This window comes from Onychostoma macrolepis, chromosome 01 (genome assembly GCF_012432095.1).
Source record: "Onychostoma macrolepis isolate SWU-2019 chromosome 01, ASM1243209v1, whole genome shotgun sequence".
Taxonomy (NCBI): Eukaryota; Metazoa; Chordata; class Actinopteri; order Cypriniformes; family Cyprinidae; genus Onychostoma; species Onychostoma macrolepis.
The window spans coordinates 24,199,178-24,212,508 of NC_081155.1; the positions used below are offsets into that span (position 1 = coordinate 24,199,178).

The following is a 13,331-nucleotide window of genomic DNA, read 5'->3' on the forward strand; positions in this document are numbered from 1 at the left end:
AAGATTACAGAATATTATTACACAGCTCTCTGGAATACTTGGTTCTGATTGGTCAGTCACCGACTTCAAAGAACTAGCAGCGACGAAAGTCAACAGTGCTGCCGCCTCACGGAATTAACTGTATATCAGCAGCAGGTATCAATATATATTCGTCATTCAAAAGGATAAATGGAGATTTACACAGATATACAAAACGTAAACGAAGCAGCGCTTGCTTACCATTTTTAATATCACTTATGTTGATATCTTTCTCCATTTTAAGCAGCTCATGTTGTTATGAAAATATTTGCGTATTGGAATGCTTGGGTAACATAACGTTACTTTAGAACAGTCTGTGCCATCTTGACTTGCTTGCTTGTTTTAATTTTTGCTTTAAATCTCGACTCACTAAACTGAACATCCAATCAGAATTCTCACACTCACCGATGGCCCCAATGCTTATTCAACATGTTTAATCGGGCAAACTGCCATCAACATGAGCCCGACATGTGCAAAACTTGTCTGACGGACACTCGACGGTGGCCTAACGTTAGTCAATGGTCACTTGGTGTGTCCCAGTCTTTATTACCAGATAACAATGTTGCCATTAGCAATGCCAAATAACATACACTCATCTGGGTATTTGAGGCCAGTGCTTCTTTCACATCTCTCAAGTCACACCGCCACGCTCTCTCTATAGTGATACGACTGTACATTATGCCTTAAATGTCAGTCTTGTCTGAACTTTGTCTAGGCTCAAAGCCGTTTGTTAGAAACGTTTTTTCCTTTGCGAACGATTTGCATTTAAAGAGCTATGTAATAAGCGGTATAATGTACATCCAGCCAGTTGTTATTGCAGAATAAACCCCTTCAGGGCGATGCAAGTCTGTACATTATCTCTAAGGTAATATGTTTCTGTCATAATTTCTTCAAGTTAAACCCAACTCTTTTAGCTGGTTGTCATAAATATCTTTGAGTTTTGGATAATATTGGATCGCAGTTTTTCCGCGCTAAAAGTTGTGTTTATTTTTGCTGTGTTTAATAGGCTGTTAGATTAATCCATAAAGTAAAAATGTCCAGAGCTTATCATCTTTATCAACATGAATTTTACCACAAACCCAATATGTTATCATTTATTGTCCAACCCTACTGGAAAGTTAAACCTAATGCATCCTAATGTTATTGATCCACGATTGAAGGCTCTCTGAAGAGACAATCAATGTCCCCTGACTCTCCCTCAGACACATGCAGTGTCCTGTCCAGCCAGGTCACTAGAGGGGTCAACAGTTGACCTTTCTGCATCATTAGACCCTCAATGGGGTGGCACAAATGCATTTGCCCATCAACCGGCATCAGAGGGGAGGGGTGTGTGCCACAGAGAACAAACGGGAAAAGGGGAGCGTGAATTATTAATTCTCTCTGTTAGGGAGAGGACAGTGTGTGACTGCTCCTGTCATTTTGAGACATTCCCTGGGGCAGGCTTCTAAATAAAAGTCACTCAGTTAAAACAAACAACCCCTAAGGCCCTCAGGACACAGACCAGACATGTCCAACAGAGCGAGCTTAGGAGGACGCAAGAGATTTCAGGTTGAGAGGCAAGATGTACGGCTCTTAAAAATGATAAATAGCTAACACTTCACAGTAAGGTTCAATTCATTTACATGAATGTATTAAGTATCGCGAACTAACAATGAGCAGCAATTTTGCAGTATTTATTAATCTAGGTTAATGTAAAAAACACTCTTATTTTTTGCAATTTCATGTTTGTTCATTATACATTTTCAGATATACATTACATTACACTTAGCAGTCATTTAGTAGACGCTTTTATCCAAAGCGACTAACAAATGTGGACAATAGAAGTAATCAAAACCAACAAAAGAGCAACGATATGCAAACGCTATGACAAGTCTCGGTTAGCCTAACGCAGTACACATAGCAAGTTTATTTATTTATTTATTTATTTTTAATGAAAGAAAAACATGCAGATAGAATAGAAAAGGAAAAAAAAAGAAAGCTAGTGTTAGAGGGTCAGATAGATACAAAGAAGACAGATAAAATAGAATAGAGAGCGCTAGAGTTAGAGAGGTCAAATAAAGATGGAATATATGCAATGTTAAATGTTAAAATGTCTATGGATAAATTAATATGGACCTAAAATAAATGCTGTAACAAGTACTGCATTATCAGTATTGATTTATTGTTACAGTAATGCTTTCAACAAATAACTTAATGTTAGACACTCCAAATATGACAATTTAAACTATTACAGCACAACTGCTGTGGCCTAATGATACATATTTTTTATTTTTTAGAGAGAAATTAAAGAATTTACGTACCATTATTGACAAGGACGTGTAGTGGCAAACCTTTGGCTTTATATCTCTGGACAAAGTGTCGTACAGATGTCAAAGAGGCCAAATCCAGGTACATGAATTCCACTGAAAGCAAAGAGATTACAAAATTAGTACTACAGCAGCACCTATAAGAACACATGCTGAAAATTAATGTAGACAATTCAACAATATAAACTTAAAAAATGAAAACTATATAATTTACTCACCCTCAAGTTGTTCCAAACATGTATGCTTGTCTTTCTTATGTAGAACATAAAAGAAGAGATATTTCTCAAAATATCTTAAGTTCCACAGAAGACTGAAAGGTTTGGAATGGCATGAGAGTGAGTAAATAATGACAGAATTTTCATTTTTGGGTGAACTATCCCTTTAAAGTTTCTTCAAAACTTCCTTTGATTCCTTCAAAACTACCTTCAATTCACTTAAATTCTACTGCCTTACATTAAAATCTGAATTGCACGTATGCATCCTGTTTGCCACCAATGCAAAATCAGGAACTGAATTAGAATTTAAAAAGCATTCTCAATTCAATTCCGAATGGCACACAAGCCTGGTAAGCACACATAATGAATTGCTCAAGGACAACACAAGCATGAACGACAGTAATACCAAATAATCCAATAAAATGAGGCCTTTGCAAAAGGTCTTCCTTTGACCAGATAAACAAGTCTTTTCAGGAATCAAATCGGTTCACACACTTGCATGATCACAGCAATAAGTATTCAATATAACAACAGAATTATTCCACAATAAAGATGACATATAATGAATGCACAGTATATTTTCATATGCAGCTCATAACAGTCAAAGCATTTGCCCTCCTCAAATAAAACAAGTAAACTCAGCTTGTCAGCTTGTTTTACAGGGCCTGGTTTTAAACAGTAGTTGCAGGCTAAATGTCTGTTGATTCATCCAGCGTTCTCATGCCGTAGTTCATTTAATAACCTTATTCTGTTGGTCTGTACATCAAAGCACATAGCCAATTAGTCTCATTTCAAAGCATGCAAATTATTCCACTCGCTAACGCTCACGTAAAGTCAAAAGGACATTTCTTCCATCATCCCAAATGACCTACCAGTGTTTCAATGATCACTTCTTTTTAGATAAACATCTGAAACCAACAAAATCTGCTCCAAGATTACTTACAAAACTACCAACAAAACAATAATGTCCACCAGCTAGTGTAGCTCAATTTAAATGTTATTGTTACGTCTTGACAATACAGCTCAATATACTGTACATCTTAAAAAGTAATTCGAAGTTAAGTCCATTTTATTTTATGTATATGTTAATACAGTATTCTTGAAAAGTGTCAAACTATCAGCCTGTCATGTTTCTTTGATGTAACACTAATAAACAATTATTTAAATTTGATATCTGCTTCATTTAGAATCAACAGACCATATATGGATTTGACTTGGTCTCTAAAACCTAATCTGAATAATATGATGGGTCTTTATATCTCTATTTAACGGGGGTCACAATCCCAATCGTGGAAACAGAAGCTGGAGTTTTGCCCACTCATCCTTTCTGTTCTTGTTCTCCATCAACTTTAATTAGGCTTATCATTCATTCAGTCTGACGGGACTAACCTTTGAGCTAATAATGGCTCCCAAGTGAGAATTAGACCATTACACGCCTGCCGGGGTGGACAGCAAGAAATGTACACAGGAGGCCCAATAAAAGAGCAGTGATACTTCAAGGATGTCTTTTAAATGAAATGTTTAGCGGAATTGTTGATGAGCTTGTCAGAGCATGCCCAAGTATGGGCAGAAATTTGACATGATGAAGTCAGTGTTTCGTTTCTCATTTTGCACATAGACAGGGGCAAACCTATAAGCCCAAACCCAAGCTTTTAAAACTGCAGCATCTGCAAGTTGCTCTAATGTGAATCAGAATGCTGTTGTGTTTACCTCAATAAGCCCTTTGGGCTTTCAGCTTATGAAAATGAGACACTACATTAAAATATTCCAGCCATACGCACATCATTGCTTCAATCAGTTTTAGTTGTCATGTTATGCAAATCCTGGTATTTTGTTCATTTTTTCCGCTCCCTGCATAAGAGTGAAGTGAGGCAAGGTCAATATGACAAAACGTTCACCTTTCCTATTCAATCAAAACAGAGTCATCAAGAGTTAGGCTAGATGTGGCCCATGGTTGTCTAGCTGATGTGTGCAAAAATAGTAAAAATGTTTCTCAATTAGCTCCTTATTACATTCAAGATCATCCGTTTATGATTTCATTAGTTTGTAAAAACATTTAATGAAATAAATTAAATTCCAGCTGAAATTCCATTAAATTAGTTAATTGAGCCTTTTCACCAAAAAGTAATTAGTTTGAATAAATCTGTTTTGGTCTTGTATGAACCTAAATTTAAATAAATTTCCAATTAAAGGACTATGGATTTCAAATTTTGCTACCATTCATGCTTTGTATCTGACCATGTGTACTACCTTTGTCACTCTACTTTAACACAGTACTGAAATTATTAATACATTACTACATTTTTTTTTTAATTTTTTTTTTCATATTTTTACAATTGTTGGCCAATGTTCAACTAGTCAATAATGGACAGATTATAATTATGAAAGAAATATATTACTATTGTGTGGAAGGTTCTTATCAATGTACTTACAATTACAAATTTTTTTTAAATTACAAAATAATAATACAAATTATTAAAACCTTATTTTTTAAGGAATATCAGGAAATAATCACACAGTTTTCAGGTTCGGTTTTTAATTTAAACAATAAATCCCTGTAAATATTAGCCACGCTTTTTGATTATTCAAATTTAATTAAACCATTAAAATGGAAAAATCTATCAATTTCTCAATGCTCTGTTTCAGTCTGTATCAATGTATATCCAGTTACTGCAAACAAAATGTATCTAAAATAACCAAGTTAGTTCATAGAACCCAGAACTTAGATAGATGGTATTATTCAATTTAACAGAAAGTAATGCAGTTAGTTGCTTTATGAATACCTCGCTGATCCTCAAGGTGTCCTCATTTCTGAGATTTACTGTGATAAACACCACCACTCCCTTAAGGTTTATAGCCCATCTTTGGCTGATTGAAAATTGTTGTATGGATGGAAAGACCTTTGGGCCCCTTACAGTGCTCTTGACCTGAATGCTATCAATCCATGAGATCAGCCCAGAATAAAATAAAGAAGGGAAGGGGGAGAACAGGATGGCAGGACGGATGAGAAAACAGGTGCAATGAACAGAGATTCGGATAGCAGCAGAGGCGTATGGAAACGGCTGATAATAGGACCTCGCTGCATCAGATCTACTTACCATACAAACAGAAAAATATTGTCTGTCTGGCCCTCCCATTAAGACTAACAATTACATACTATTTCAATGGTGACTTAGAAGCAAAGCTCTCAAACCAGTGATAAAATGTGAGTGTCTATTCCTTTCAGCTCTTTGGCACAGTGTGCACCTTTCGAGTGCCGAGTACTCAACCGCATAATTAAACTAATTATAGTTACACAATTACAGCAATTACCCACTACATTACATTAATCGTCCGACGCTACCCCAGTTTAGAGTGTGAAATGCCATTCTGACCGGCAACCCATCATTACAAAAACCATTCATTCATCCCCAAATAACAGAATGTTCTTAGACAGCTTATCAAGCTCAAAAGTGACAACCTATGATAGACCAGTTTCACTCGTGACTATAGTTAAAGTGCTCCCTTTTCTATTTTCTAAATATTGATCTTATTGATTTTAAAGGACTTAATGACTCATTCATGCATACTTTTTTGTACCATGTTTTTGCATAATTTTTAAATCAATAGATCATAGCAATATTGCGAAATGACAGAATTCTCCAATCATTTTATGTGCTTAAACCACACCCCCCTCTTTTTTTTATTTTTATAACTGATCTGCCTCCATCCAATCAACAAAGGCAAACTGAATCGCCAGCATTTTTCGATGTTTTTCACTCAGAATTATGTCAAAATATTACTTTAAATATTAAACTTTAATGAAACGCATAGTAATTATAGCCTTACCAAGTCATAAAATGTACCACTTAGTCTAGTTTCATAAGAACGCAATAAAAGTCATCGACTCTCCTAGTTTCACCCTTCACACACATTAAATGATTTGAATCTATGACGAGAGTATTAAACAGAGGGGATATAACCAGGAAGAGTGATGTCTCTCTGTGGTGACATTGTGCATCATGACTCATAGAAATGAAAGGGCAGGGGGTGAGATACAGCTGAGTGTGTATGAGTCTGTGCGTGTGATATATCAGGACATGCTCATGGAGCAGAACCCTAATGATGTATTGTGCCCTCCCTTAGGTTTCTCTCTCTGTGTTGTGCATATATAAGAGGCAGTTTATGGTGTGAGGCAAAAGAGATGACTAAAGCTTGCGTAGCAGTCCCGTCTGTGACAGTTTTATATTGTCTTGAAAAAGCTACTGTTTTTTAGGCTTCAGGCCATTTCCACTACAATACTGTCAACAAGGATCTATTAAACATGCACTTCCTAGGGTGTTTTTACATTTGGTTAGTTTCAAAGGTCTAAGAACGGTTGGTCTAAATTGATATACGAAGTATGTGCATTCCCAACACAAAGCGCCCCTTGGGCCTCATTCATGAAACTTGCGTAAATACATGAGAAAATTTAATTTGCGCAATTTGAGTAATTTGAGTTATTAACAGACACTCCCGAAAACTCTCTTTTGGATTCACAAATGCATCGTAAACATTAGATTTAATTGTTAAAAACGTGTATGTTAATAATTTCCAATCATTTGAAAATAGGGCACGTGCACACCCATTCACAATTAGCATAATCCCCATTACTTGTCCAGGAACGCAGTGGAATCTTCTGGAATCCCTTCTCAGATTTGGCTCCAGTTTAACTAGCTGAAAAATTGCCAGACGCTTTTATGAAAATGGCCAGCGGGTGGCGCTTGAGAACGCTTTGGTGGCACAGTTTTTTTCCAGCTGCATGCAACACTTTGGTTGCTATGATTTGTTGTATCCACGGCAGTACTGTATTGCTAGTATCTTATTTATTTCGAAGAATATTACTGAATATAAAAATGCAGTAACCAGCAATATTGACTTCTCCGATGTTGTTTAGTCATTGTACAATTAGGATGGGTGGTCGGTGTAGTATTTATCCAGTCCCTCCTCCATTGATTGGACGGCTGGGTAAACAAGGACAGTGACGACCATTGCATTTTACCCAAAGCTGAACAGTTTCAACTCTCAACTAGAAAAAAGGGGCAAACAAACTTGTGAACTATTATGGTAGCCAAAGGTGTTATCAGTTTGCCAAAAAGAAGGCAGAACGTTTTACGCACCATTTATACGTGGTAGGGAGCAGGTGTACATTTCTTTCGTACAAACTAACATTTTAAAAATACAAACATTTTCATAAATTCAAAAGTTTACGTCAGAGCGGCTTTACGAACGACTTACACAAAAATTTGTTCTGCTCATGTTTCATGAATGAATGTACTCTACACAAATCATCAAAGATTTGACCAGACTGCCTTTAATGCTGGGTTAAGGTAAATTAAAGAGAAAGTTTAGCCAAATATCTCATTAACTAAACAAAAATAAATCACAATTAGTCTTTTATAATTATTATATTTTTTTTAGTTAGCAATTAATCTAAAATAATTTCAAATAAAAAACAATTAATCTAAAATAATTAAATCCAAAGTTCTGGCATGAAACTCTAGATGGCGCAGTCTGATAGGTCAAACTCAATCTGACATAATGACATCATTATCACACGGCACAGCTGATTGGTTCTCTCCTGTATCGGTAGCCAATGAGCTCGCTGCTCAACATTCAAATATTTGGCTAGTGCTTGCTGTAGCAGTTGCAGCGTGCTTAAGAAACCCTCAACCTTCCCCAGCTCCACCTGTATAGATCTGCTACGGGGTGATTCATGTATACTATATGGGGGTTATTTCAAATATATTAGATGCAGCAGCAGTATTTCTTATATGCTCACAGCAGCATGTTGTGGATGTACTGGCAGCAGCAAGCCACAGCCAACAATCATGCTGTTCTCCCAAAACCACAACCTACAGAAACCCTACAATGGCAAGCTCTGTCCACGTATTTCCACTCTGTGTTTTTAATTCCAGACTATTCAAAGCCCTTCAGTCGGTGGCTGTTCTGGCATGATTGATCACTGGCGTGTCTCTCGGAGCACTGCTGGACAGGGAAGCCTGCAGATGTTCTGTTCCGATTAAGAATCTGAGCTGCGGTAATGAGCACAAGAGCCCATGCACAACTCATGAGTGCTGTTTCCTGATGGCACCAGAGCAATAGTTCTGCCTTATAAGAGGTGAGTTAATCTGGGGATACGGCCCGCCACGGAATATACCCATCTCATCCTTATTTGCTCTTTCTCTCATAATTTTCAGTTTGGATGTGCCAAAGAGTGTGGTAATGAGGTAATCTTGGCACCAGAGGTACAGTGCCAGCTGGAGGACACAGTGACTGGCATACCGCCATTTTCAAGTACCAACAAAGCCATTTCCCTCCTTCTCCATCTTCAAAGGCTGCCAGTAAATCAGACACACACTCCTGAGAGAGGAAGACTGATAGAGAATAACTCCTGGGTAAGTGACAGCTCTGGCTGAGACGTGAGGTTTTGTCAGTCGGGTCGGCCTCCAACAGGTCTACGAAATGTAGATGGAACATAGAGATTGGACAGTAAATCTTAGAACGGATGATAAGATTTATCTCTCCATATCAAGTCAGGAAGAGACGGTGTAGATCAATAAAGGACAGAGATAAAGAAAGGAACGGGCTGTTTTTTGCCACTGATGTCATAATTGCAGTGTCACTATTATAATGATGCCACAGAAGATAAAAATATATGAGTGGTATATTATAAAAATGCAAAACAGATGATAACACACAGCGACACGCACAAACACTATCAAGTGCTCTGTCTTTGACACCTCACAGATGTATGAGCCTCCTGTTTGGTGCATACCCACCCGTGTCTCTATATTAATACAATTTTTTTTTTACATGTTGTAAACAACTGTTGTGAACCTTTGACACACAGTGTGTGTTTTGGGCATATGTTGGGGCGTCTGTCTAATTACATCAGGCAGTAGGGTGCCGTCACCCCTGCAATGAGCCCTCAATGAGCAGACATTTTACCAAACACTGACTCCACTGGTGAGGATCCAGAAGGTTCTGTGCAGATTCTGACTGTGCAGACATCTGCTTTTCATATCAGCTGCCAGCTGGCTGTCAACAGGCACCACAATAAACTCTCAACATGACCTACTGAGAATTACATACAGGTTAATAGGAAGTTTACAATGAACAATTCAGTTTGAGTACATAAGACCAGCACTGAGAGTCAGTGTTATTTTAGTATCATTGAGATACTGTTATAGTTTGAATCTTCCATTTTAAATTTTGTATCTGTTCCAATTTTAATAATTATGTTTTTTTTTTGTTTTTTTTATGTCTATAGTTTTTATTAATTTTATTTTAGTTTTAGTTATTTTAGCACATCAAGTTAAGAAAATGAGAAATGTTTTCTTGGCAATTAGCTTAAATAAAATTAGCTTGTTTTTTTTTAAATATGTTATTTCTATACAGTGGTGGCCAAAATGGTTAGAATACTAGTACTTTCAGCAGCTAAAAATGGTTTTAAGTCAGTTATTTCTATCTTTTGCTGTAGTGTGTCAGTAGGAAATATCAGTTTACATTTCCAAACATTCATTTTGCCATTAATTGAATAATCCAGTGAAATTTTGCACAAGGAGTCTGACAACAGCCAGTGCTCCACACAGAGATCTGATCTGATCATCATCCAGTCTGTCTGGAATGATAATTTCTTACTGACACACTACAGCAAAAGATAGAAATAACTGACGTAAACAATTTTTTAGCTGCTGAAAATACTAGTGTTCTAATCATTTTGGCCACCACTGTAAATATCTTTTATTTTCCGTAACTTTATGTTTTTAGTTTTGGTTAACTAACACATGGTCAATAATGTTGATACTATTTGAAATTTAATTTTCTATTGTGATTGCTGTCTTCTTTAACTTCCGTGTCAATCTTAATATGCTCAGTTTTTTTCTCTCTAAAATTCATTTTAATATTTGACTTTCTTTTCCTCAATTATTTGTCAAAACTAGTGACTATGCTGACACTGTTGCAAATCTGTTCGCTCTCTGTTACTATGGTCATTTTCCTTAAGTAACGTCCTTGTGAGGTAAAAAGGCCTAGGTTGTTACCTATTATTATTATTATTATTTTATAATTGTTATTACAATATTATTTCGCCTCGTCTATGATGTCATATTGTGCAAAAAGTGGCTTTGATCCCCCTTTGCCTTTACTTGGTGATGTGGTAATCTGCAAAATTGAATCTGATTGAAGGAGGTTTGTTGTTGTTGTTTTTTTTCTTTCCCTGACTGTTTATGTAGTTGGGTTATGTCCTGTCTTGTGATTGTACTGTTTATGTGTCTGAAAATTCAAAAATACCATAATAAACCTAATATACAAAAAAAAAAAAAAAAAACTAACACATGGTCATAAAGCAATATAGTCACAAAATCTTGATACCACAGTTCCTTTTTAAATGTTCCAAATTATAACTTTTGGGTTATAACAATTATTTTCATATGTTTACATTCAACATTGTTCAAAAGTTTGATAAAAATAAAATACATTTTTTTTTTAAAGAAATTAATACTTTAATTCAGTAAGGTCACATTAATTAATCAAAAGTGACAGTAAGTATATTTATAATGTTACAAAAACAAAACAAAAAAAATCAAATAATTGTTATTCTTTTGAACTTTCTATTTAATCAAAGAACGCAACTAGTACTATATTTCTAGTGAAAAGTACAGAATTGATCCAATGAACGAGTGTGCACTTTCACTGAAGTAGTTGCTACTTTTAGTCTGAATGAGATTTTTTTCATGATCAAAGACAGATGAATCAGGCATCTCATTCGTGAAGAAGAATCTGCTGGACAAATGCACGAAGGGGCATATATTGATTACTCAATTTAGCATGCAAGTCACTGACAACAAGGACAGAGTAGAATCAGGCGACAATAATCGAATAAGTGAATGAATCTGAAAGAAATATTCATAAGATCTGAGTCACTGGGTGGAATCAAAATCCCCACCACAAGTGGTCAGATCAACAAACCACAATGAGAGCAATGTCATCCAAATGCAGAACATTTTGAAATAGTTGCCAATCCAAGAAGTCACAAAGAACACCAGAACAACATGCTCAGCATGACTAACATCAGAAGACACTGGTCAAAAATAGATCCATTGCAGTACAGCAAGGCAGAAACATTTCCTCACCAAGAAGTACATGAAAGCTCGCCTCATGTTTGCTAAGAAGCACTTGGATGGTCCTCAAGAACTCTGAAATAGGTTATTACAGAGAGCTGTATCAAAAGTGGAACTTTGGGTCCTGTTATGTCTGGCGAAAACTTGTATTTCATAAGAAGAACCACATTCTTTGACACATTTCAATAACTGGAAAAATCAAATCGCATAAAAGCACAAATGTGTTTAAGGTTTATGGACAATATTAGCCCAAAAAGTGAACAATCCGCTGGGTAAAGTATACTATCCAAGCACCTTTGGAATACTTTTTAAAGAACTAGGATTAAGGCAGCACTAATTATAATCTTACATGCTATTTAAAACAGACAGTATGTGAATTGAGACGCAGATATTTAAACAGACATTTGATGGCCATTCAATATGTATGTCACATTTCAGCAGATCTTGGTCAAACTAATACATTAAACCCTGAAAGTGTGTGTCATTATGGCAGACTCCAAGACCACATCTAACATCTGACACAGACACTTTCTGAAAACCGCTACAAAGGCCTCGTCACTCACAAATCACACCACAGATCCGGAGCTGCGGCAGCTGTGCGGAGAAATATGACAAGCAGAGGATGGGTGGAAAACAGCCTTGGGAACATAACTGTCCGCCCATCCAGAGTGACTGAATCCATAACGCGTTGACAGGGTGTATTGCCGCCTGCCATGGCTCAGCTCTGCACGTCCTCCTTGTGTTGTCAGGGCAAGAGAGAGGAGAGCGGATCAGCGTGGGACGAGTGTGTCTGCCAGCAGCGCTCTGCCCTGAATCAGTCACTCAGCACTATCTGTCTAAGACGGACACTATCTCTGGAGCCGCAGAGTAAAGGGTCAGCGTGACCCCGTGATGAGCTTGGCCGGTGCCATTTTGGGTGGTTCAGTTCAATTGAGCTTGGGTACATTCAAAGTTATCGAAATTGAATTCATTTAGGGGCTACACAGTAAACATTTTTTTCCCTAGTGCCCAAGTTGAGATTGGTATACTACCGTTGAAAAGTTTGGTGTCAGAAAGAAAGGTCTTTTATGCGCATACTAAGGCTACATTTACTGGATTTGATAGGAGTAACTGTCCAGTCTTCAGTTTCACATGATCCTTAATCATTCTACTATAGCTTGCTGCTCAATAGACATTTATTTTTACTATAACTGTTGAAAACAGTTGTGCTGCTTCATATTTTTGTGTATAATCGGATACACCTAAGCACAGCATTTTTTTTTTTAAATAGAAAACTGACACTTTTGACCAATTTCTGCATCCTTGTTGCATAAAAGTAATAATTCTTTAAAAGAACAACATTTTTTGAACAGTAGTATATAATTTTAAGTATTTTAAGTGCCAGGAATGAAAAAAAAAAGTTAGGCTATGTAAAGCATTAGGCATGTTTATAATATTAATATTATAATATTATAGTATGTTGGTTGAAATGTCCGGAGAGTGTCACTAATCATGTCAGAAATACTCCCTAAACCAAACTAAACCTACCTGATAGTGTTAACGAAGGCAAAAGTGATAAAAACTCTTTTATACGTGAGTTTTAACTGTTTTGTCAAACCGTAGTATCATGGGATTCGTACCAGAGCTCTTCACCAAGAGTAACGCCACAT

General features: G+C 36.5%; 1 protein-coding gene across 1 annotated transcript in view; it reads right to left on the bottom strand.

Annotated features, from left to right (window-relative positions):
- Positions 1 to 13,331, bottom strand: part of dhrsx (dehydrogenase/reductase (SDR family) X-linked) — a 51,553-nt gene that overhangs the window by 21,847 nt on the left and 16,375 nt on the right. The window contains exon 4 of the mRNA XM_058783470.1: positions 2,319 to 2,420. Within this exon, the coding sequence (XP_058639453.1) occupies positions 2,319 to 2,420 (102 nt within the window). The remainder of the gene's footprint in view (positions 1 to 2,318; positions 2,421 to 13,331) is intronic.